Genomic DNA, 25,854 nt, shown 5'->3' on the forward strand with positions numbered 1-25,854 from the left:
ACCTATATCCATATACACACACCTAAACAATATATATATATATATATATATATATATATATATCCATGCATATACACAGATACACACACATACATTTATATACATTCACACACCTACATAATACACACACTTTTACACACACACACATGCACACACACACACATGCACACACACACACACACACATACACACACACACACACACACACACACACACACACACACTTATACACAGAGTTCCAAAAAGGAGAATTTCAAGGAACATTGGCAGAGTAAGTAAAATTTATTTTCCTCTATAAATAAGAAAAGTGTTCAAGAAGATTAATTGTCTGCACTATAGACCAACCTAGGATCATAAGCCAAGTGGGCCTCTGGGACTTCAGTATAACACTCACACTGTTGACTTTACACTGAGTGAAAATACTATTTTGGAAATAGTACTTCCTGACGCATTTGTCTTTTATTTTTTGAACTATTTTTCCACCGCCAAATTATGGAGTAATATAATGTTATGGCCACCCTTTTTCCAACACATTGTTGTTTTCTGAATAAATTAATAGAGTTCATGACCATTTGTATTTATTAAATAATTCACAGCAAAATCTGAACATTTCCCCCCCTGGAAATATTAATTATATGGATTTTACCACTGCAATATATTTTCTAGTTTGATGCTTAATATTTTTAATTAAAAATAGTAAGAGCTTCCTAGGGAACTTGCCTCAAGTATGAGAACTAGATTACATTTGGAGGGTGTTATTAATAATATTATCTGTATGGAGGCAAAAATCATGAAGGTTACAACCCAAGGGAAATACAAGACCAACTGCAAAAACTTCTCTTAGCTGATTTCCACCAAAAAATAGGAAAAAATATATATAAACAGAAGGAAAATGTATCTCACAAGAAGGGATATAACTAGAGTTTTCCTGCCTGGCCCACAGTCAGGACAAATCTCTGTTACCCACCAGTCCCACAGCCGCTCAGACCCAACCAAGTAAACACAGAGACTTATATTGCTTACAAACTGTATGGCCATGCCAGGCTTCTTGCTAACTGTCCTTATATCTTAAATTAATCCATTTCTATAAATCTATACCTTGCCACATGGCTTGTGGCTTACCGGCATCTTCACATGCTTCTTGTCATGGTGGCGGCTGGCAGTGTCTCTCTCTGCCTTCCTGTTCTTTCAATTCTCCTCTCTGTTAGTCCCACCTATACTTCCTGCCTGGCTACTGGCCAATCATTGTTTTTTTTTATTCACCAATCAGAGCAACACATTTGACATACAGACCATCCCACAGCAAAGGGAGTAAAAGGAGAGTTAGTTAACACTTGATTTTTTGGATCTCATTTAGGAAAAGAGAAAGCAAAAAGAAAGAATAGAAACTGCTGGCTGATCTAATCATGGCAGATTCTGTTTTAACCCTGAGAATCACCTTCACATGAACTATCATGGAGAAATTGCCAACTACACCCCAGAGTGCATTGTTTTTTCTTACTAAGTGGTGTATTGTCAAGAGGGACAGCTCACACCTTGAATGGAGGCAGAGGCAGAGGCAGGCCAATATAAATTTGAGACCAGGCTGAAGGAATAACTCAGCAGTTAGGAGTACATACTATTCTTGCAGAGGACTGGAATCTGGTTCCCGAAATCCATGTCAGGCAGCTTACAACCTCCTATTACCCCAGCTTCATAGGATCTATTTATTATTGCTCCTGACCTCCTTGGCCTTCTGCATTCACATACTCACACACCAACACATTTGAGTACAAATAATAAAGTTAATAAAAATAAATATTTTAAAGGCATTGCACAACCCCCTTATTTTGAATGAACCAAATAGCAGACTAACCAAGCAGCAGAATCTGAAAGGAGTTCAGTAGCATTCCTTGGGATGGATGAAGAGGTCATGTATATATAAGAAGCATGAAGAAGATGCTAATTTTGTGGTTGGGATGTTTGCCCCTTCCAAAACTCATATGGCATTTTCCATTGTTGCAGTATGGAGCCAAGGGACGTGTAGGCAGCAGTTATCAACCTCGTGACTGGGAGCAGTACCCATGTCTCTCTGGTCATTTATGGACCCTTTCATCCTTCTGCCATGTTAAACATAGTAAGAAATCACCCTGCAGGTGCAACTCAACACTGCCTGCCCCAGTATCCATTAGCCAACATAATTCCATTGTCATTAATGAACCATCTTTTAGTATTCTGTAACACACATCCATCAAAGTAGCCCTGAGAATCAGTGTATAACCTCAGCTCATGTCAGGCATGACAATACTAGGAAACAGATACCCCGGCTTTTATTTGTGGCCAACTTTTATTGCCACCATTGCTCAAAGAGTTTTGTTTAAAGCCAAGGCTCAGTTGGCTGAGGGCTCATACTAAGGTCTGAGTTTGATCTCCAGAATCACACATACTGGGTGTGGTGACACATGCCTTTCTTCTCAGCACTCGGGAGATGAAACATGACGAACCAAAAGCTGAAAATCAACTTTAGCTTCATAGCAAGTTAGAGCCATCCTAGGATACATGAGACCTATCTCAAACTTGAAGAAGAAAGAAAGCAGGAGAGGCAGGGGTGGGTGGGCAGGGAAGGGAAGGAAGGAACGAAGGCAGGAAGGCAGGGAGGGAGGGAGAGGGGGAGGCAGGAGAAAAGGAAGGCAGGGAGGCAGGAGGGAAGAAGGAAGCAAGCAAGGAAGGAAGGAACGAATGAAGGAAAGAAGGAACCAAGGAATGAAGGAATGACAGAGCAGAGGGAAGGAGGGAGGGAGGGGAAAGAAGGAGGGGTGTTTGGGGACACAGTTCAAAGTAGGTATTTTTCAAACTTCTATTTTAAGAACAAAAGTATGAGTCACTGCTCACGGTTTGAGATTAAAAAAAATGATAAATGGAGCTTCTTTATGTTTTGTGAGAGAAAGGACAAAAATTAATTTATGAATGGAGGAAGATTGTAGAGGATTGAGATGGGGGAAGAGAGAGAGCCTGAGCAAAGCAGAGTACATGAAAGAGCCCAGTAACTAATGTAAACAAACCTAGTAGCTAATGGTTCAAACATCTACAGAGTACACCACATACATTATTTTACAAATGGATTGTCTACGAAGAGAACTGGCCCCCAAAAACTGTCACCCACCTTGGACAAGCACTGAAATAATAGACAATGTGAATAAAGTTTGCTGATGAAAGCAAAAGGATGGACAGCAATGTTAACATAACAATGCCCATTTCCATTTTAAATTTTGAATCCAGGGGGGAGAGGTAGTAGTTGTGAAAAAATGTTCAGAAAGAGCCATCCAGCTGAGAGCCAGATGGGGCAGTCTCATTTGTGGGCAGCCCTAGAGGTGCCATTTAATTACAGATCATTAGGCAAATAAAGGCTAACTAGAGGGAGTTATAGTGGCAGACACAGATGGAAGGTAGAAGCCATCCAGAGGGATCCTTTTACTCCATCTTTCAATACTGCCATGGAGGATTGCTCAACTAGCAATTACTAGCCACTCTTCTGGAAAATTCTTGGGCAGAGGACAATAGTACCTACTTCTCAGGCTGTAATCTGGTGGCCTAATTAAATACTTTAGAAAGTGGGTTAGTTAAATATTTAGGAATGTGAGTTTCTGAAATACAAAAGTTAGAAGAGGGATCATCGGAGGGGAGGAAGAGATCTAATCGGGCAGAGGTTAGACAACATGTGGCATGGAAGAGGAAAGAGGGCTTATTGGAAAGGAGGAAGGAAACAAGCAGGGGGGCTCATGGGGGCTGGAGAGAGCAATGGGGAGAGAGGGGGATAAGAATAAAGAAGGGTGACACCAAGTATGAAAATGCCACAGTGAAACCTGTATGCTGCCTTAAAGAGAGTAATAAAACAAATAGAGATCTCTTCTCATTTCGTCTGCTGACTTTTGGAGATGTGATTGTTTCTAAAATAACATAAATTCTCAGAATTTTTTCACTGTCCGGGAAATAATTCTAAAGTGTTTGCAAATATGAACTCACAGTAGGTAAGCACCCAAGGTCTGATATGCAATAAACACTGGAGAAATGATAACTATTAGTATAAAAATTCATTTCAGTGATGACATCAATACATCAGACATTTCAGTAACTCCTTATTATGCTTGGGGAATATTCAAAACCCTTCATGTGTCTCTTCTTGTATAATAGGCCACACACTGGCCACCCAGCGTCATATATTGGCAACATTTCCTGTAGTAAGCCACGGTGTTTTTCTTTCCCTTGTTTGGTATAATAAATGCTTTCACACTTCTGTGTCTTTGCACCCTCTGTTCTTCCCAAACCAGCTTCCTGCCATTATTTTCTGGGGCGCTCATCCTCACCCTTCAATTCTCATCTAAATATCTTTCTCACATAGAGACTTCGATTTATTCTGCTGCAATCTGTCCTCACATGTCACAGCTCTTCACACATTTGCCAGTTTCTAAAAATGATTGTAAGGTTTTTATGGTGGGATTATCTTTTTAATGCATATGCCTTCTGCAAGCTGGCACTTGCCTGTCTCGTGCTGAGCAAGAGTTAAGCCAGTTAGCTGAGTGACCCTGTCCTTGCAGTATCACTGAGGGAAACAGTGAGTCCTAACATTTACAGCCTGAAAGAGTTAGCACATTCTCCCACATCTCTGAAGAGTATTCAGAACCAGAAGAAAACAAGCAAGAAAGAATTTTGTTGTTTCAAGGTACACCCTGGTCATCCAAATTATTTAAACTTTGGGTTGTGTTACTATTTGGTTTAATAAATAATGCCATTTTTTATTATCTTACTGCCCTGACATGTTTCTTTTATTTTATAAAGTTTGCATAATAATTTTTGCTCAAATTTATATATTGCTCAATATATACATATGAATGTATGTGTGTGTGAAAGATAGAAAGAGAAAGGAGCTGGATGGAGAGAAAAAGAGAAAGGAGAGATGAAGGGAGAATTTCAAACATGGAATTTTAAAAAGAGCAGAAATTTTAAAAGTCAGTGCTTCTTATTTCCTGTCATGTGTTTCCTCACTGATGGGTATAAAATTTCTCCTCTGTCTGCTCAGCACATGGTGTCTCTCCATAAGCACTTATCTAATCAGCACTGGGATCATATGGCATGTACTAAGCTATAATGGACGGTCTATGGCTGCACTCTCTTTGCTTTATATAATTGGCCCATTTTGAAAGGGTGTCCTGACTTTCCATTACTCAACACGATGTATGATGTAATGAAAAACACAATTTTGAACACATTTCCAGGAGGGAAGTCTCGTTTCGTGTTTTTCTTCTACTTTAGTTAATCTAAATCACAGACCGAGCTGAACAATGTCAGTGGTTTACACTATAATTCATTAGCAATGGGAATCCAGGGATACTGCAAGACATAGTTTCTTTAAAATAAAGCAGAGCTGTCACCACGGGACAGAGCAGGGCATCAGGAGAGGCAGATATGATACTGTAATAATCTCCATCCCAAGATGTACTCAGAGTAAAGCAGAAGTCAGATTGCAGACGAGACAATAGTTAATGAGGACAGAGAAGTGAGCAGTTCACAGGAAGGAGTTATCAAGCACAATATTGTCATACTGTCAGAGATGCTGCACAACAGCCCAAAGCCTTCACCCCTGGGTCAGCTTGGTTCTTGTCAAAACTGAAAAGGAAGAAGGGATGTAACCAGCTTTCTCTACCCATCTTAGTTCAGTGCAGGATCCCTTCAGTGAGAATAGCTCTCAGGGTGATTCATCTTCCCCAAGCAGCAAGTCACAGACAAGTTACTAGTTGTCAGTGCACAGCCTCTGCATGGCCCTTTCCTCCCGAGTAACCACAGTGCCAGTACTTTCATTCCCACCACACTTCCATTCTAAGCTCTCCAGCCACTATATGGCCAGTACAGGATAGACAGCATGCTCATTGCATAAGAGTGATGGACAGGAAGACATGTGGACAGATAGGAGATGTGGCATAGACACATGTATCTGGGTAGGACTATATCTGTGTCTTAATTCAAGTTTCTAAGAAGCTATCTAATGGAGTAGTCATAGACACTCATACAGTGAAAAATCTAAGGGGGTCTGCTTAAGAGTTATAAGGCATTTATTAGGATGAAAATTGGAAGAGATAACTTACTAAACAGAATAGGCAAATCATCACAGAGTTCTGGAAGGCTGAGTTCCTATCCCATGCTATTCTTGTTGCTTGAGCCAGTCTGCACCATCCATCCAAGCCCACAAAGGAGAGAAGAGGGCTGTGTATGTGCCTCTCAGCTCTTAAAAGTAACCCCGAAGCCATGCCCCAGGGGCTGGTACTTCAAGGTAATAGGTGGAAAGGTATCCACTACATCTCCCACTTTTGTCTAAATAAGAAAGTTCTAACCTAATATAAAACTATATACACTTTTTCCCCCTAGCGCCGCCGGGCCCGCAGGTCTGTGTGGAGCCGCAGGTTGCTGTTCCGCAGGATGGGGTTTGTGAAAGTTGTCAAGAATAAGGCCTACTTTAAGAGATACCAAGTGAGATTTAGAAGGTGTCGAGAGGGTAAAACTGACTACTATGCTCGGAAACGATTGGTGATCCAAGACAAAAATAAGTACAACACACCCAAATACAGGATGATAGTTCGTGTAACCAACAGAGATATCATCTGCCAGATTGCCTACGCCCGCATAGAAGGGGACATGATCGTGTGCGCAGCATATGCACACGAGCTGCCCAAGTACGGTGTGAAGGTTGGCCTGACAAATTATGCTGCCGCCTATTGCACTGGCCTGCTGCTGGCCCGCAGGCTTCTCAATAGGTTTGGTATGGACAAGATCTATGAAGGCCAAGTGGAGGTGACTGGAGATGAATACAATGTGGAAAGCATTGATGGTCAGCCTGGTGCCTTCACTTGCTATTTGGATGCAGGTCCTGCCCGAACTACAACTGGCAATAAAGTTTTTGGGGCCCTGAAGGGAGCTGTGGATGGAGGCTTGTCTATTCCTCATAGTACCAAACGATTCCCTGGTTATGATTCTGAAAGCAAGGAGTTCAACGCAGAAGTACACCGGAAGCACATCATGGGTCTGAATGTCGCACACTACATGCACTACCTGATGGAGGAAGACGAAGATGCTTACAAGAAACAGTTCTCTCAGTACCTCAAGAACAACGTGACTCCAGACATGATGGAGGAGATGTATAAGAAAGCTCATGCTGCTATCCGAGAGAATCCAGTCTATGAGAAGAAGCCCAAGAGAGAAGTGAAGAAGAAGTGGAACCGACCCAAAATGTCTCTTACTCAGAAGAAAGATCGGGTTGCTCAAAAGAAGGCAAGCTTCCTCAGAGCTAAGGAAAGGGCTGCTGAGAGCTAAAGCAATTTTCTATGAAGATTTTTTCATAAAGATAATAAACTTATTGACTAAGCAGCCAAAAAAAAAAAACTATATACAATAGGAATGATTGTCAATTATTGTCCAGGAGATGGGAAGGGTAATAACATAAACAAAATAGAAATACAACCAAAAAGAACAACATCAAACAAGAGACACATACTAAATATCCAGAAATATCCAGACCATAGGTAAATGGTATGTTACAGAGATTATTCCAATAGCTGTCCTATCATGAAAAACCTAACTTTAGTACCTAAAATGTTCTTAGCTAAGATATGAGAAGATTATAATGGTAACTATCTAGTTTTTAACCCCATCAAAAACCTGAGAAGGAAAACAATGTTACCTAAGAAAACAGGAAGTTCAAGCAAGCCATTTCCAAAAAATTTCAAGAACTGACAGAGACAGCTGGCAGCCTGGAAAATCATCTAAAGTTTCTCAGCACCATTGGGGCATCCATTTTTGGCTACAGGCCTAGAATATCTGACAGACCATTATTAGAAGCAGAAATTTTGAGAGACTGTCTTATCCTGTCTTGGCAAGATTCAGCAGTTGCTTTGTGTGTGTGTGTGTGTCCTGCTCATCTGGAAAGGACAACGTGCGTACTGTCAGCTGCCGAGGAATGGGCAGTTCTTTGCTCAGCAGGCCATTTTGTGCCAAGAAGAAGACAAACTTCCATACAGAGTGTCCTTGAAGCCCAAGATTCTCTCGTGAGTATAATGGTGCTGCCAGGAGCAATCATGTCTCACATCAACAGAATTCTAAGTTTTCAAAACATTTAGATGCCATATTCTCTGGGTCTGTGTAGTGTTTGAAGATGACCTATCCATCTGACTTGTGTTTTTGTAAATCTGGAAAACCTAACTAACATAACTATAGATATGACAAGCATGGGTGACTATTAATCTGTCTTATCTACCTAAATAACCTAAGGACTAAGGCTTCACATTAACAAGGTTAAACAGTCTGTAAATATATACAGTATAATGACAATGACCTCAAAATTGTGACAATATACAAAGTATCTTAAACAGAGGTAGAAATGTATAGGGCAATATGATAACAATATCCTTAATATGTATCAATATTCAAAATATCCTAAACAGAGGTAGAATATACATACAATATAATTTTACATTGGTATTAATATACAAAATATTTGAAATAGGAGTAGGAATGTATATATAATATGACAATTATAGTTTTGAATTTGTATCAATATACAAATTACTTTAAATAGGAATAGAAAAATATTTTATATTTGTATCAATATACAAGAATCCATATCAGTGCAAATTATCTAAGGTGTGGTTCTCTGACCAGGTTACAGAGTGAGACTATGTCCAAAAAACACACCCATTCCCCAAAAATAAGAGAAAAGAAATTGGTATCAAAATAAGTATTCCCAGAATGTGCTTACCTCATTTGCACACAGTGCTAACTTTAATGTATTAGGCCTCAAAAGTCAAGGATTTTGACTTCAAGTACAGATCTCTCTTTTTATTTTTTGAGAACTTCATACATATATAAAGATTATTTTATTGAAAGAAACTTATTCACTCTCAAGTGGGGAGAAATCAATCATGCAATATACCTGCACTTGACCAAAGCTCTGCACAAGTATCAATTAACAGGCTGTCAAATATTGCATCAGTCTCTTATTCTACAACAGCAAAAATAAATGTCAGCCTGAGAATTGTGTTTCTGGACATGATTTTTGGCAGTAGCAGGATAACAATATTAATAAATAAAATATATAAGATTATAGTTTAAGTGTGGAGACAAAAATACTAGCAAATGAGACAAAATATTAAGTTTAAAAAACTATTCATTGTGTGAGAATGTGGAAATGTGGCAGCTGCGAATGAGAAGGCAGTGGGAAAATGCTGTGTGATGCTCAGGTAACTGATCAAACAGGCAGGAAAATCAACTGTTTCCAACTTCCCACCACACAGAAGTGCAATTCAGGAAGGGAGGCTGGGGTAAAGTTGAACATCTTGGATTGGGAATCAGAAGAAAGAATTATGCACATAAAAACACAGAGAACAATAAGAAATGAGTTTCTTTTCAGATAATGCAAGCAGTAACAGCAACAAAAGATGCTTTCATTTGCTACACTCAATGTAAAGATGGTAAAACAGACAAGTTACATTTAGAATGTACCTGAATTTACATGATCAACAGAGCACTACAATTCAACTCATATTGGAACTTCTCCAGATTTATGATCAATGGATAAAAATCCCAAAAAGGGAAACTGGCAAACCAGGCACAGCAGGTGTAGAAAGTCTAGTAGTCAAAAGAAGAAACCAGGCTTAACTTACTAGTCATCAATCAGACACTGGCAACACTATTGAAGCACAATGTAATATCCATCACAGCATCAGAACCCAAAACGTGTGAATGAGGAGTTTTAGACAAAGATATGTCTCATGTTCTAAGAGAAGGCACTTTGTGTAAATTACTTGAAGACTGATATTACAAAATTTAGTAAAGTTAAGGATGTGTAGAATCATCGGTTATATAAGCCTGTGTCTTCACATGTATGTTAGAAGCACTCAGTTGGTAGTGATGTGGTTTATGATTAGAAAGATAAAAACACTTAGAAGTCAATGATAGGGGCTGGAGAGAAGGCTTTACAGTTAAAATCCCTGGCTGATCCTCCAGAGGACTAGAGTTTAGTTTCCAGCATCCATGTGTCAGCTCACAACCATCTGTGATTTCAGGGGATGTGATGCTCTCTTCTGGTCTCTTTAGGAACCAGACATACACATAGTACACAGACATACATGCAGGCAAAACACCTATATGAATACCAATAAATAAATAAATAGATAGATAGATAGATAGATAGATAGATAGATAGTCAGAGATTATTTAAAATGGGACAATCCAAGGTAAGTCTACATGTGTAACATTCTCTGATCCATCAACTTAGGTGAGAATTTTAATCTGTTTGCACTTCCTTGTACAACAGTCTGGACAAAGAGCCTCCCCTACCCTTCAGATATGGGCATCCTCATTATCTTACCAGCTTCCTTATGTCTCACCCTTCCCCAACAGGTAATGTCACTTTGATAGCAGTAAGGATGCTGTGCAGTCAGGTACCAGCCATGCTCCTTTGTTCTGCTGCCTGCTTTTCATCATTCCTACCTTGATCTCCATTCTGTTTCTTGGCTTTGTGATGTTCTGAGCTGAGCCCAATCACTGCCCCACTACAAACCCCTATTGTTGTGGTCCCTTGACTCATTAAGTTGTCTAAAGGAAAGACTTCCATACTACACACACACACACACACACACACACACACACACACACACACATACACACAGTGAGCAAGTTTTTCTTTAACAAATAATGTATCTCTTCTGGTATATATTCATATGTACATACATGTGTGAAATAAAACCTATAATGAATAAAACACAACTTGAGACATGAAAACTAAAATTTTTGAAATATAACTTTATGTAAGAATAAGAGTAATAGCAAAATATAATGTTAAGCAAAGAAAACATGGTACACAAGCAGTGTAAACACGCATTTGTACAAAAATTTCAAAGTCTGTAGTTTCAGAATTTCTGTAGAGAAGCAAATAAATAATTAGGTTAAAAATTTTATCTTACCAATGTTGAAGGATGTGGATGTCTATTTAGAAGGCCTGTAGAAATGGCTCAGGAGTGAAGAGCATTTACTGTTCCTCCAGAGAACCTAAGTTCAGTTCCCAGCACCCAGGCCAGGTGACTCACGACTGCCTGTAACTCCAGCTACCAGATCCTACATCCTCTATGAGACTTCTGCAGAAACCTATACACATATGGCACACACACACACACACACACACACACACACACACGTCAGTAGAAATAAGACTAAATCTTTAAAAAATTAATAGTTTGGAAAAATATATAAGACCATAAAAGTTGCAGATGCTCTACATCTAAAGTGGGTTTTCACTGGCACACAGGGATTGCAAATGCTTCCGGAATCAGTCTGGCTCCTGGAAACCTCTTTTGCAACTATTGTAAAATATTGAAGTATGGTAGATCTGAATAGTGTGATATGTGGATGCCAGTTTATTATTCTATCTGCATCTGTAAACATTAGATATTGCCTATTATAAAGTGCAACAAATGTTAAAATATCATAAAATAAATTAGATTAATGTCATAATAAAATGAAAACTTCTCTTATGCTATTAAATATTAAAGCATTCAAATTGCATTATGCCTGTCTAGCCAGTAAATGTTGTATAAAGAAATGTACCATATAAGTTTGAATTTTAGCACTGTAGGGTTATTTTCTTTCTAGAGGAAATTAATTAACCTTGTTGAAGTTTATCGTATATAAAGTAGTGAAGTCCTCATGACTTATATTAGCCCAGGGAAATCTTAATTGTTGTAATGAGACCTACTGGAAACCTATGTGATAAGCCGAAAACAACAAACATAACATGGCTGGGAAAATGACTCTGTGTCAAAACACTTGCTATGCAAATGTGAGGCTATCAGTTCCAATGCCAAGAACTCAAAGCTGGACAGGTAGCACAGCTGTCTGTAATCCCTGCACGCTTACAGAGAAAGAAAAGCTAGAGACTGGGGCATCCCTTGAAACACACGGGTCAGCTGCCTTCCTGTACTCAGCAGAAAACAACAGAGACATGTCACAAACAAGGTGAAAGGTGAAGACAGACGCTCAATATTGTCCTCTGACCTCCATAGGAGTGCTATGGGACATATGTGCACACACTCCTAACAGTTCTTGGTAGACAGAAGAATAACTAATGGATCACATTGCCCTGAGATTCAGCCTTTCTCAGCCCTCAGTAATAAACTGACTACTAAATACACACCAATCCAGACCTATCTCAACTCAACCTTTGGACTTTACCTCTAGATCATTCCTTTTCCATGTTGTGAACCTCTTTCTCCCTTCCTCAGCTTTAAAACTGATAGTGGTCAATCTAGCCTTGGCATTCCTCCTGAGGTTTTCCAAAATATCAAATGTATTTTAAAAGAGCTTCTCTTGAAATGTTCATAGATGGGACATTAAGACAGATGATCACAGCTGCCCAGAAAATAGTGCTCTCCTGTGCCATGACAGTGCACCAGTTTTAGTTTTCAGTTGGATTTCTAAGAGTAATCTATGTAAGCCACTGAGAAACATCGTATGTGTCTTTACTACTTACATGTTACAAATGGGAATGTGGTGGCTCAGCAATATTACGTGAGTTGCTGAAGAAAGGACAGAACCTTAGTCCAATGAAGAACTTTCAATACTCGGGTACTAAAAGTGTTTCCTGCACACCTTGCTCCTAGAAAGTCAGGGGAGGCAAATGCTTATGGCAATTTAGGGTTCTGGAGAGTCAAACACCCAAGTAGTCATCAATAGATCTGTAGAAAATACTAAGATTTACTTTATAAGAGTCTAGTATTCATAACATGGCACTTTCAGATACTTTCTTTGTGTATCATAAACATCCCCAAAATCTTAATTAAATGCACATGTTATATGAACCTAACTCTGCTAATTCTTTCCACACTAAGTAATTAAAACCTAAAATTTTTTCCTGAGACTACAAACATGGGTATCATTAAGACCTATCACCATTACATATGAATTGAAACGTGATCTTGCTTTCAAGTTAATTGGATTTCACATAGCATATCTAGGGTTCATTTTCCTTGTCTATATATTGCCTATTTAGGGCTTTTCAAGATTTGTATATTTTTTCAATATTTAACCAATTACCAGACTTTTGCTGGGTAGATCTTTCTCATGGGTTACCTTTACAAAGGGATCAACAACTCACTTATCAGAGGTCCCCCCTCAAGCACTGTAGGAATGCTCATGTAGAATCAAAGCTAAAAAGTAGAAACGCTAAACATAAGAGCAGACATGGTTTATATTTTGTTCTACTTTCACTGTGTTACTGTGATAAAACACTAACCAAAAGCAACTTGGAGAGGAAAATGTTTATTTAGATTCTACTTCTGGGTCACAAGACACCACTGAGAGAAGTCAGAGAAGGAACTCAAGGCAGGAAACTGGAAGAATTATTGGCTGGCTCCTTTTTCATCTAGCCAGGACCACTTTATCCAGGGAATGATATCACCTATAGTGTACATCAATTAACATCTAAGATAATCCCCCATTAGACATGCCTACAACCAACCTGATAAAGACAATTGTTCAACTAAGACATTTTATTGAGTGTCATCTGTGTCCAGATGACAGTTAATGGTCTGCATATCACTAAAATTCTCTCAAGAAAAGCCTGTGCATTATCATTGATACGGTACTTTCAAGCAAGTTGAATCATATTTTAAGCCTTATAAATGCGAGTACTCAGTATTTTGTAGCTTAAGACATTTGTATAGAAAATGTGAATGAAAACATTCATTTCCTTCCAATAAAGGCCACATAAATTGCTTTGCAGAAAAATAATCATAAATTTCATACCAAGTTTTGACTAAGACAGTGTGTCTGAATACATGTAAAATGATAACAATTTAACAGAGGTCAGCTTTCCAGTCCCTATTTGCAATGCACACAAGAGAGGGTCCAAGCACCACAAAACTTGTATGTCTGATTTGTCTAGTGTCACTGACTAGCCCTCCTCTTTGGAAGTATGTTTGTTGAAAATCAGACCTTGCTCTGTAGTATTAAATTCTCATGCTTGTCTTCTTAAAATTTGTGTCTGTGCTGGCAATGTAGCTCAGTGGTGAAACATTTGTTTGACATGAACAAGGCCCTAGTTTGCATCTCAGTACTGTGAAGGAAAAAAAAATGTTTCCCCATATCTCTTTAGGTACCATTCATTATTCTCAGTGCAGTTTTAAGTTCTGGCTTTTCTATATTTTGTGAAAGTCAATGTGTTTTCATATTCAATGGTAGGTAGGGTGGATAAGGACACAGCTGAAATGAAAAGTAGATATGGGGAATGGTGAAGGTAGAGAAGGTCAAACACATAGTGGAGTGCATGGGGATGTGGAAATAAGGAAGTACAAGGCTTAATTTAGATGAAGCATGCATGAAGAACTTGCTTGGGGACCTATGATGTGACAACCCAAGTAGAAAATATAGTTAAATATAATATATGTACAGAAATAAATACTTACGTCAGAAGGCAATTCACTTAAAAGTGTTTGTCATATATGTTATGACATGAATAAACAAACTCTCCAAAAGGATGAAGGGAATTAATGGGAGGTGGGAAAGAAGCAAAAGGGATGTGTGAGGTATGCTTGGGAACACAGTCAAAGTATATTATGTTCTTGTGCAAAAATGCCCTATGAAACCCAGAGCTATGAACAATGAATGTATGTCAATAAAACAGATTTAATAATTCATATCAAGTATTGAAAGAGTTTGTCAGAGAATGAGTCAATAAATTAAGAAAAAAAGCTGTGAGTACTTCTTATAATTGTGACAGAAGTAAAATGCTCATGTTTTAACACTCTAAAAGCCTCATTGTTTATGGAAAGTCAAAAGATTTGACTTGAGTTGAGCAAGCTACTCAGGAATTATTGAAGCAATGTCAAAGTTATGAGAAAGGTTAATCAATGCAAGAAAACATCGATGCTTTCTGTATTGCTTATGATGATCGCACATAGTAAAATAGTCAAACATTCATTATTTTAGATATTAATATCTGAGGCAGGAGGATTTCATGAGGATTCTAGACCATACAGGGCTACAGAATGAGATTCTGACTGAAAAATATATGGTTGGTAGTTTAGCAGATGAAGAAATAACTCAGCAGTTAAGAGTACTGGTTGATCTTCCAGAAGACCCAGGTTGGATTTCCAGCACCTACGGAGTAGCCCACAATTATTGGTAACTTCAGTTGAGGGGGATATGTCACCCTCTTCTGGCTTCCAGAGGCACCAATCATGCTTGTGCTCCACATCGACACATACAAGCAAACACTCACATGCATAAAATAATAAAAATATCTAAATATTTTTTAAAATTCTCTTCTCAAATTTTATAAACCTTACATTTTTAAACTATCATTTTAAGAGAATGAAGAAAATACTGCATGCTACTGTTTAATAATCCTGCATAGAATATGGAATTGTTCTCTACATTTTACCAAAGGAAAACATTGAAATGTTCAGTACAGGCATAACTGTGTTTGTGAACTTTCCCACAGGCAGCATGGGTCACTGTGTTTCCAACTTCATACTCAGAATTTTGCTGTCTCATGTGACTTCTAGTCACATAACTTATGAAGAAAAAATGGAGATCAATTAAACTATCTTCTAGAATGTGCTCACAAGTCATCAAGTAACTAAAAAGGGACATGGAAAAACTGAGACACTGAACAGAGAGATAATGAGTTTTTTTTTCTTCTAATCTGAGCTCCTGGCCCACAAAGCAGACTCCAAGGGCCTTGGGCTGAGTGAGGGGTGAGATTTGCTCTGCCACACTTCAAGAGCAGACTACATCTAGCTTCCTTCCACCAAGAAAGTCATGGAAAAATACTCCTAGTCCTAAACCACAGAGAACTTATATGTACCCTTTTGGCCATGAAAATGCTCCAGGATCTGGCTTCATAAATTTGATGCTTAAGGAATTCTGCCTTGCATTTTTAAGTTTTGGGTTTTTTTTTGTTTGTTTGTTTTTTTGTTTTTGTTTTTGTTTTTTTGTGTGTTTGTTTTTTTACATTAAGGTAAATCAGGTGGGGAAACATTGCAGAGATCATTTCTGACATTTGCTGATTGCAGGAAAGGCTTCATTTTATTTAATAGAAATGACATTTTAAAATGGGAATCAAATACTTCAAAAATGTATCACCCTCATCTAGGGCTCTTTCTTTTGATTTCCATTGCCCATGTCTCGACACAGAAGAGCAATAAGGACAACCATTGCTCATTGTTCTTAATGTCAAATGGTAACTAACTATTGCTACCACTAAATCCCAATGCAAGCCACTGGGCAACTATCTCATTCTTAAGTTGTCTATTTGCAAGTGAAATGTCTAGAAAATTTATCACCAAAGAGCCTCAGTTTTAGAATGAAGGAAAAACTGGAAAAAATGTAACTATTTGATTTTTATTTGACTTTTTGCACAATATTTTCATTGATTTGAAACTTGGCCCAATTATGCAAAATACCCTAAAATGACTGAAGGAAGCTTATGTAACTAACCCAAAGGGAAATAATTGTCAAGTTTGTTCCAAACAAGTTCTGAATGTGAGTGAGGAGGAAGCAGAAATCTGGAAGATGTTGAGTGTCACCATAGTTAAACCCCCTGATCCTAGTACTTGCAAGATGGAGACAAAAAAAACAAGAGAGCTAAATCATTTTTGGCCACATGAAAAATTTAAGAGGCTAGCCTTGACTATATGAGTACCTTCTTAAAACTTCCCATTCCCTCAAAAACTAAATTAATGAAAGATTATGATGATACACCTAGCAAATTAATGGACTCAAGTAATAAAAGATTCTTAAATACTATAATTTCTTCCATAACACATTGAATAGTGCTGAACACTTACTTAGCTTCTGATTTCCAGATCTACATGCATGTGTGCACATATACTTGTCTGGACCTCTTGTGTAAGTTACTTATTTCCATTGTCCTGGAATCATGAAACTTCACTCTGTGATGCTGGAGTCTAAGCTGTTCCTTCACTCTCCGCCACTTTGAGCAAAGAAAAAGATAGATCCTGGAAAAATGCTTGCCTAGAGGGCTTGCTGTATTAACTGGAGACCCCTATGATGGAGTTGCTTCATTTATGCTTTTCCATACATCTCCTACTTATATAACAAGAGATATTAGCTAATGTTCAGTAATACTCACAAGAAAATTTGTTTAAACATTTATTTATTGAGTGTGCATGTGTGTCCATGTGCGTATCATGACCCATGTTTACAGGTCAGAAGATAATTTGTCGAGCTGGTTCTCTCACTCCCTATGTGGGTCCAGGATTGAATTTAGATCTTCAGGCTTGGTGGCAGGCAGATTATCACTGAGCCAGTTCTCAGGCCTACTACCCTGCACTTGATTGTGTCTTGTCTCTCTCTTTTGTGTTACCCTACTCTGTCATCAGCATTTCCAAAGAAGGCCTATGAGTCAACTCTATTTGGAACATGGCAAAAAGAATGGGTATTTAGGGGAAGTCATACATCATTATATTGCATCTCTCAATTATAACATGGGAGTTCTCTCTATAACATGGAGCATGGAAGGGCCAGTCTAGAGTTATCAATGTTATCCATGTCCTCCCTCATCTGGGTTACTTCCAAGCATTCATCACATTTTGGAGTTTCTGTTTGGGAATCCACTAACATAACATAGTTATTGCCCTATTGCATTTTTTCATGAAAAATTGTCAATGAAAACACACTTCAAAAATATTAGTCAAAGTTAAACTAAGTAAAAATTATAGATACTGGTTACATGGAAAGCAATCTTATTCCTAAGTAATTATAAAATACAATTTCCCTTTATAATTTTGTATTAAAGGCTCAAAGACTGAGTGTTACTTCCAGTCCCTTACTTTTGATTTCTTGTAAGATATTATTCTGTAACTATCCCCCTTTATTAATTTTCTTTTTCCTAGGTGGAGTGTGCTGGCACAAATTTTATCTCAGCACACAACAGGTGAGACAAGATGATTACTACAAGTTCTGCTAGTGTGAAACAAGCCTGTGCTACATAGTCACACTCTGTCTCCAAAAAAAATGCAAAGAAAGAAAATAGTAACAAAACAAAGCAAGCTTTACATCTAAAAGTGGGAAAGACTGCTTCAAGATCCTTCTTAATGCTGATTGAACTTTTCTAGGTCAAAACTCAGATCTCAGATGTGTCGATGCTTTTCTGGTTAGATGCCATTGTATTAACCCAAGACCCCTATGATGGAGTTACTTCATTTATTATTTTCCATGCATCTCCTACTTATATAGCAAGAGATATCAGCCAATGTTCAGTAATACTTACATGGAGACAGAAGCAAATCTAAAAGAAAAAACATGGAAACAAAGGTTGACAGTCTAGTTTGACTACTGCCTTGTTGTGTACAAAGTTTGAAAAAAATATGCATTCATTTTGTTTCTTATTCACACCTCTAGATAGGAAATCTGACATGATTTTATGACATTTCATAAAAGCAAAGCGATTTTATTTAAAATTATAATTTCTAGAATTCTGTGTGGAAAACAGGAAAGATTTCTAGACATAAAAATCATCTTTATGAATGACTGATAAAATTGCATACAAAACATAAGGGTCTGTAAATTCTGCCTTTTAGTCAAGCAATGTCTCAAGTGCAGGTAATCTTTCAAAAATATTAATTAAAATTTTGTATTTATTAACCATTGAGCATTAAATTAGAGCTATTATAGAAACCCTTGATAATAACACTCAGATAAAATAAATGTAGGGAAATAAGAAAGCCCAAATTTGGTGCCACCCCAGAATAATCAGTTACTAAAACGACATTTTAAACAGCACATGGAGTCTGCTCGGAAATGGGAGCAGCATTTGGAGCTAAAGGGCAACCTGCTTGCTGCAGATGCTCTGTGTGCCTCTCCTGAGAAAGTTTGGAAGTAGTGCTTCCCAAAGAGACATCCAGGTTAAATTGCTTAGTTTCTGAAGACATGGTTTCTCACTGCCAAAGGGGAGAGAAAGCAATTTCCCAGCCCCCAGTGTCCAGCACTAGGCAAAGGTGAGAAGCAACTTGTCAGAGCAATTGTAGCAGGCTCCCCTGTTTGTTCACAGATCTGTAGCATCTTCGATCAAGGTCACTGTGTGTGGAAACAGTCTCTGGAGCTGTCCTTCTTAGGAGGAGCCCTGTTCCTTTCTGAGACTGCACCTTGGATCCTCCTGGTCCATGCTCGTGGATGACTTGCTGATGTGCATCCCAAGTGGCTGAGGTGCAGTGACCTGTGAATCCTCAGTGTGAGCAGGAATGGAGACTAGCACTGTAAGGACCTGGATATGTGTAAAGGTGGTAAGTCACGGTCATGACTGTTCAGGCTCTGTCTTCCTTTCTAGGCACACAGAAAAGTGGATAGAAACCATCTCTGACAGTCCTGTGACTGGCTCTACATGCAAATGGCTGTCTCATCATCTCAAATTTTCAATATTAATCCCAGAGACATTGTTGTTAAAATTGAAGAGTATGTCATTTATTTTCCTCTTTACAAGCCAAAATCCACTCTGTTCCTCCACCACTTGATGTTCTGCCCAAGTCAGCCCTGCATCATTATTTCTCTTTCAAAGCTGCAGCTGGATCCTTTATTCAAATTCAGCTGAAGACAGATCCTGGAGATTTATTAGCTTTATAGTGTTGGAAAGAGACATGTGTTTGGTCTACATTTCTATGAAATGAGAATGAGCATATTAATCCCTCAAGTTAAAGGAAAAAAGGACAGATTTAGAATAACAGAAAGATGGATATTCATTTCATAAAAGCTAATTTCCAATTACTGTTGTGTGTATGCATGGGCAAATAGGCAAGCGGATCAGATTGGCAGTGGCAGTCTGAGAGAGCAGACAATTCTGCTAAATCAGAAGACATCTGGGGAACTCAAACAGCAGCAGTCAAAATCGAGAAAACATGTGTGGCATTTGGTGGTTTTGCTTTTGTTTGTAATTTCCAACTACTTAAAAACATATACCTTAATTCTGGACTCAATACTTCATGAAACCCAGGAGGACACACAATGTTAAATTTCACGTCATAGTCTTTGGAGAGACACTCACCACGCAACACCTTAACCACAGTGTGTGACAGTTGGCAAGGGGAAAGGTCCTCTGAGATGCCAATTGCCGCTCTGATGCTTAGAGACTGGGTTGTTTCTGTCCTCACTGCTGAGACTGTGTAGCTGCCAAGAAGACAGCTGAGGGAGCATGGATTCTGGTCCACAGTTGGAGGAATCCATCCATCATGGCAAGAGGAGGTGTGTTGCAGAGTGGGGCCCCTTGGCTGTGACAATAGGAGCCTGTTTCTTCCTGTCTGGATGGATCAGGAAACGGAGGGAAGACAAGGAGTTCACAAAATTATATAATCTCACAGGCACCCCTACATCCCAGAGCCCCACTCCCTCATGCAAAGCTCTACTTTCTAAATATTCGCCAACCTCCCCATGCAGTATCACCAACTGGGGACTAAATGTTCAAATACATGAGCCTGTGGGAATACTTCACAAACTATAATACAAACTATTCCTAAACTGTTATCAAACTGTAGCAGAGTCCGTTTCTGGATAGAACACAGAAGTGTTTTTTTTAATGTCATACTGTTGCAAACCTTTGCAATTTCTTTCCCCTGTCTATTCTTTTTGTTTTTAGAGCCAGGCTAGTCTTAACTCGGTTAATTTGTTTTTCTTAGTGATTAATTGCTGTGCTCGAGAGTAAATTCCTGAAACACATGAAACCTCTTTATATTGCTAAATGTGGTTAATGCACTTGTCCATGTGCATTGAATGATTGAGCAAAAGCACCTGCTCCCAACCCCTTCTCTTTTAACTCAAAACAATTCTCAGTGAGGGCATACTCCTAGAACGTAGGCCTGCAAAGAGGTGAGATTCCCTGTGTTAGAGCATCACACACAGCCCCACTAGTTGGCTCATAAGGTAAAAGTACTTGCCAACAAGCCTGACAACCTGAGTTCAATCCCTGGGACTCAGATTCTTAAAAAGAGATTAGGCTCCCACAAGCAGTCCTCCATTGCATGTGTACCCACCCATCCACAGAGACATGCAAATAAATAAATGTAATATAGTAAAGGTTTTTTAAAATCAAAATTACTGGCACTTGCAGAAAATGTTATTTGTTTCAAGATGGTGTGCACATACTTATGTCTCTGCATTTGTGTGGATACACATGGGTATATGTGTGCATGTAGAGGCCGGAGGTTGATGCTGGGTCTCCGCCCCACTAATGATTCTGCTAGCATAGGTCACTGGCTTGCACAAGAGAGAGATCCTCTGACTAGGTCACCCGAGGGCAAGGATTACAAACTGTGCACTACACCCTTCCATCTTTTACATAGGTGCTGGGAATCCTAACGCCAGGCCTAATCCCAAGCCTCACACTTTCGTGGGGATGCTTTATCCACTGAGCCATCTCTCAAAAGTGATTTTTCTAATGCAAATGCTTTTATGAATTTTTAAATATCTCAGTTGGAAACTGACTTTCAGACACTGACCTTAGAGCCTTTCTAATTTTTTAAATTTCCTATTTTTAGCATTCATTCATTCAATCTATTTAACATACAATATACTACCCACAAAGTACTTTGAATTACTTGTCAGAATTGAAGTAGTGCTAACTACCACCAACCTTCAAATACCACTACTTCTGTGACTCTCTATTGAGTTGCTATTGGGCTAAATTGAGAAGGACTACATCGAAGCACCAGAGAAGGAAATCAGCGTATGCACTTTGACCATAATGTCATTTGCCATTGAGTCAAATAAGTCAAAAAAGGTACAAGGAGATAATTCACAGGGTATTTAGTTTTAATAACTAAATGCACAGAAAGTGCAATAGATACATTTATAAAGCTATCTAAAGTGTTAAAGGAAGCCCACTTTCATACAAATTAATAAAATTAATTGTAAGTCTTCTGGAATGGTGGTTGAGTTCCTCAAATACATCCTCTTCACAAAGTATTCTTCATTCAGTGAGAGACTTAATAGTAGTAGGGACTCCAACCGACACCCATTGCAGAAAGAAACATAATTCTTTTTTTAAAGATAACTGGAAATTCTTTGCCACATCTCCCAAATCCAAGCCATCTTAATCTTTAATCTCTAGTTAAAGCAAAAAGATTTGCCACAGGGAAGTGCTAGACTGGATTTGAAATGAAAGATTAATGACACATTTCACAGTCTGTATGACTCAATAAAAGTGGAACAGTGGAGAACTTACAGGGCCTGGGGCTTCTGGAGTTGTGGAACAATCATTATTACTTACTCACAAAGATTACTCACTGACTCTCAGCACAGGGGCATTGGCGGCTCTGCTTTATGATCTGTAGAAAGAACTTTTCTTCTGTCATACAGATCACATAGAGCAGTGCCACTGTGGAAGTATGGTACACTCCAGATGGATGTCTCCCACTGAGGGAGTTAGCTGTCAATAGCCTTGAGGAGAGGAAGTTATGTAAAGCTACACTTTTTCTCAAATGAATTCCCCAAACCAAGGGAGATTTGTACCATCTACCTTAAACTAGTCACAATTCACAAAACTGAAGTACCAAAACTCTAGGAAAATTGTGGATAAACTGGGTAAAGGGCAGGAGTTCCTTAAAGAAACCTAGGTTCTCACAGTTGGACCAGGTTCTTTGATCAAGGATAGGTCTGTAGTAGGAGAGATTTGAAGTTCAGTGGTCTGAAAAAACACACCTTGTAACTGTAGGGATTTGAAAACACATTTTTGTTTGGTTTTGTCTCTGTTTTACTCTTTGATGACACGCTGCAATGTAGCCCAATACCAACCCTGTCCAAGAATAGTCACAAGCAATGAAACTAAAGCACAATTGTTCCATTCTACATGATACAAACTTCTCTTGACATCAGCTGAAAATAAGTAAACTATAACTAAAGCACCCACAAGAGTCAGCATAGGTTGTTTTCCTTTTTAAATAGCTTCACATTTGTACAAGTATGCATTACAAATTGGTAGAACAGTTTATTTTATTTTAACCTAATAATGACTGTAGCATAGATTTTACTTTTTCTATTCTCTAAATTTAAAAACAAAGTGTGGGTAACAGCAACTTGTACTCAAATAACCTGGCAACCCCTGTTTGTTTCACTCCTTACCCTTCAGGGTGCTGGACTTTCATGACCAACAGACTACATGAAGATGAAGGTATTCTAAACTAAGGCAGTTTCCTGGTCATAGGTCTTCCTCTCCACCTCCTCTTCATCCTCTTCTATTTTTTCTCCTTCTCCCTCCACTCTCTCTCCCTTTCCTTCTGCATCTCAACTGCAGAGACTTGAGTGGGTCACACTTGCAGCTGGTCATGGACACATGGCAGGAACTATCCATGGGTGTGAATATGTCTCATGAGAACTGCTGGCTTTCAGAATTTTTACTTGTGACTTTTACTGTTTCATCAGTCTGATCACTGTGGAAACTGACAATGGAAGTTGGGCAGCGTTGATTCAAAACCCAAAATCTATAATAAGTAGGTCAGGATTCCAGTATGAATGATGAGAAGGAAAGATGTGTCAGAATAGACAAATCACAGATATCAGGCACAGTGTCATTTAGGATCAGACAGGACATGGGCTAGGTACTTGTTGATTTGGCAGCTTATAGAAAGAACTCTGAAAAAAAGGAAGTGCATTTTGTGAGTTTGAAACTACTGATATTTGACAAGGCCAAATAGCTGTGAACTGAGGCAAAGAGGAGCTATAAGTTCACAACAATTAAAAAGAAGAGAAGTTCTGAAATTCAGAAGCTGGACACAGGCAAAAGTCACTGAGTGGAAGATTTCCCATAAAACTCCTCATTTGGAAGAAATGAGTAAGGGAGAAAATATTATAAGAGGCAGGTTTCCACCAGATTCCTCCAGGTTGAGACTACCTCTATCTATGTATTTCCCAAAGCAACCTTATGCAAGGCCATCTTATTTGGAAAGTGATTTGAACAGAGATGGAGGGATGAGAAATTATTTCTGGAATGAGATGGGGTGGGGATTGGAATTTGGCTATTCCTAAAAGCAATTGTCCACCTTATATGGTCTTCTGTGATTTGGAGAGTTCATCTCAGAATGAAGGCAGATTTCCTTCCTTAGGCAACCATTGCCCAGTGGCCAAGGGATGGATCCATTTGTGATCAATTCTATGCAGACCTACTTCAGATGTATGCATTTTGACTGAGAATTCTCTGAGAATGTCAAGTCAGAGACTTGCAAACATAGGTGATGTTGTGAAGGTGCTGGGAAATACCTGAAGCAAAATGCTCAGAGCCTACTTGGACCTGGATAGTTTTAGCCACAATGAAGTATATACCATGCTCCCAAAGTAGAGCATATAGTGTCAAATAGGAACTCAGCAGAGCTGAGAGAAGTTGGCTTCTGAGCATAAAATTAAAAGGAAGAAAAAATGGGCTTTTAAGAATCATGTTTTAAAAAGTACAACTTTATGTAAGCTGCTGATACAAAACTATCTAGGAATGGATCAGAAATCTATTGTGTTTCTTAAAGAGAATACATTATTTTTTCCAACAAAAATATCAACAATACTTGATTTTAAAAAAAAATAAGTCATTTTAAGGGTTTGAAAATTGAAATGATCACCAGACTGTCCAAAGTCCACAATAGAAAAACAGGCTGGCCGGGCGGTGGTGGCGCACGCCTTTAATCCCAGCACTTGGGAGGCAGAGCCAGGCGGATCTCTGTGAGTTCGAGGCCAGCCTGGGCTACCAAATGAGCTCCAGGAAAGGCACAAAGCTACACAGAGAAACCCCGTCTCGAGAAAGAAAAAAAAAAAAAAAAGGCTGAAAAACTTGTATAACTTGCAGAATGGACAGATTCCCCAGTATCTGATTCACTTGTTGCCTGAGCAGATGATGAAAGAGGGAGAGCATCTTGGAGGGCAGAGCCAGGGCTCCTTGCTCAAGGATGAACAGGAAGAATGTGCAGACAGAAGAAAAGGATGTGCACAAGGTGCTTCCTGCACTACCAAGAAGGGCTGAATGAGATTTGGTGACTGCTCTCTCACCTCTCCCAGTGTGAGTGCTACTGCAATTCTTGCTGTGTTTTAACACTCGTCTCAGGGTGGGCATGGGTGTTCCAGTTCCAGTTCCATTACTGGGATGATATGCCCTCACCCATACAACACTGAGGAATCTATCTGCCTTATGATTCCTGGCTAGTATTCATGACCAGAAAGTCACAGAGGTCAGAGCTTGAGACAGATGTCCACACCACACGGTCAAGGATAGAAAGAAACAAGGATACCCATGCTGCCTGCTTGATGTTGGCCGTGTGAATATTAAAAAAATAACAACAACAACAAAAATGAATGAATGAATGAAATTCCAAATTTTTCAATCACACTTAGCTATGGAATCTCCTCATCGAAATGAGAACTTTCAATTTCTACCTGTCTCTTTATCTATCCGGTTATTCCATGTAGCCGTATTTCATTCAGACCTTATTCAAAGACCAAATTTTTGTTAAGCCTGAGAAATCTTGGTCATGTATGAGTTGACACTGTGCATTGCTGGAGTAGAAACTTGAGACGGGACAAATATGCAACTCTAGTCCTCACATCCTTTCCCCTTTTCAATGTTTGACCACCTGCTTGAGTTCCTCACAGAATCATTTCGTCAAAAGCAAGAGAAGGAAACTCTAGCTAGGTCATTAAAAACCTTTTTATGACAGGACATTGAGTGGCATATGGGTGACCGCAGAGGAGACAGGGAACAACTGTGCAAGCAGTCCAGCCAGGAACAGTGAGTACATTGCTGTTATGACCTTAAGCACAGACCCCTGGGTTTCTATTGCCAAGACTGAC

The 25,854-nt window shown here is 38.9% G+C and overlaps 1 protein-coding gene across 1 annotated transcript; it reads left to right on the top strand.

The window, feature by feature from the left end:
• The first annotated feature begins 6,431 nt into the window (after nt 1-6,431).
• Nucleotides 6,432-7,410, top strand: LOC114700975 (60S ribosomal protein L5-like). Its single transcript, XM_037205604.1, has one exon. The coding sequence runs from the start codon at nt 6,451-6,453 to the stop codon at nt 7,339-7,341; it is 891 nt and encodes a 296-aa protein (XP_037061499.1). The 5' UTR covers nt 6,432-6,450; the 3' UTR covers nt 7,342-7,410.
• Nucleotides 7,411-25,854: the final 18,444 nt, after the last annotated feature.

The sequence above is a fragment of the Peromyscus leucopus genome, chromosome 5, assembly GCF_004664715.2.
Source record: "Peromyscus leucopus breed LL Stock chromosome 5, UCI_PerLeu_2.1, whole genome shotgun sequence".
Lineage (NCBI taxonomy): Eukaryota > Metazoa > Chordata > Mammalia > Rodentia > Cricetidae > Peromyscus > Peromyscus leucopus.

What these genes read in the sequence shown, in the direction of transcription:
- LOC114700975 (XM_037205604.1), top strand. Translation starts at nt 6,451, where the DNA reads ATGGGGTTTGTGAAAGTTGTCAAGAATAAGGCCTACTTTAAGAGATAC.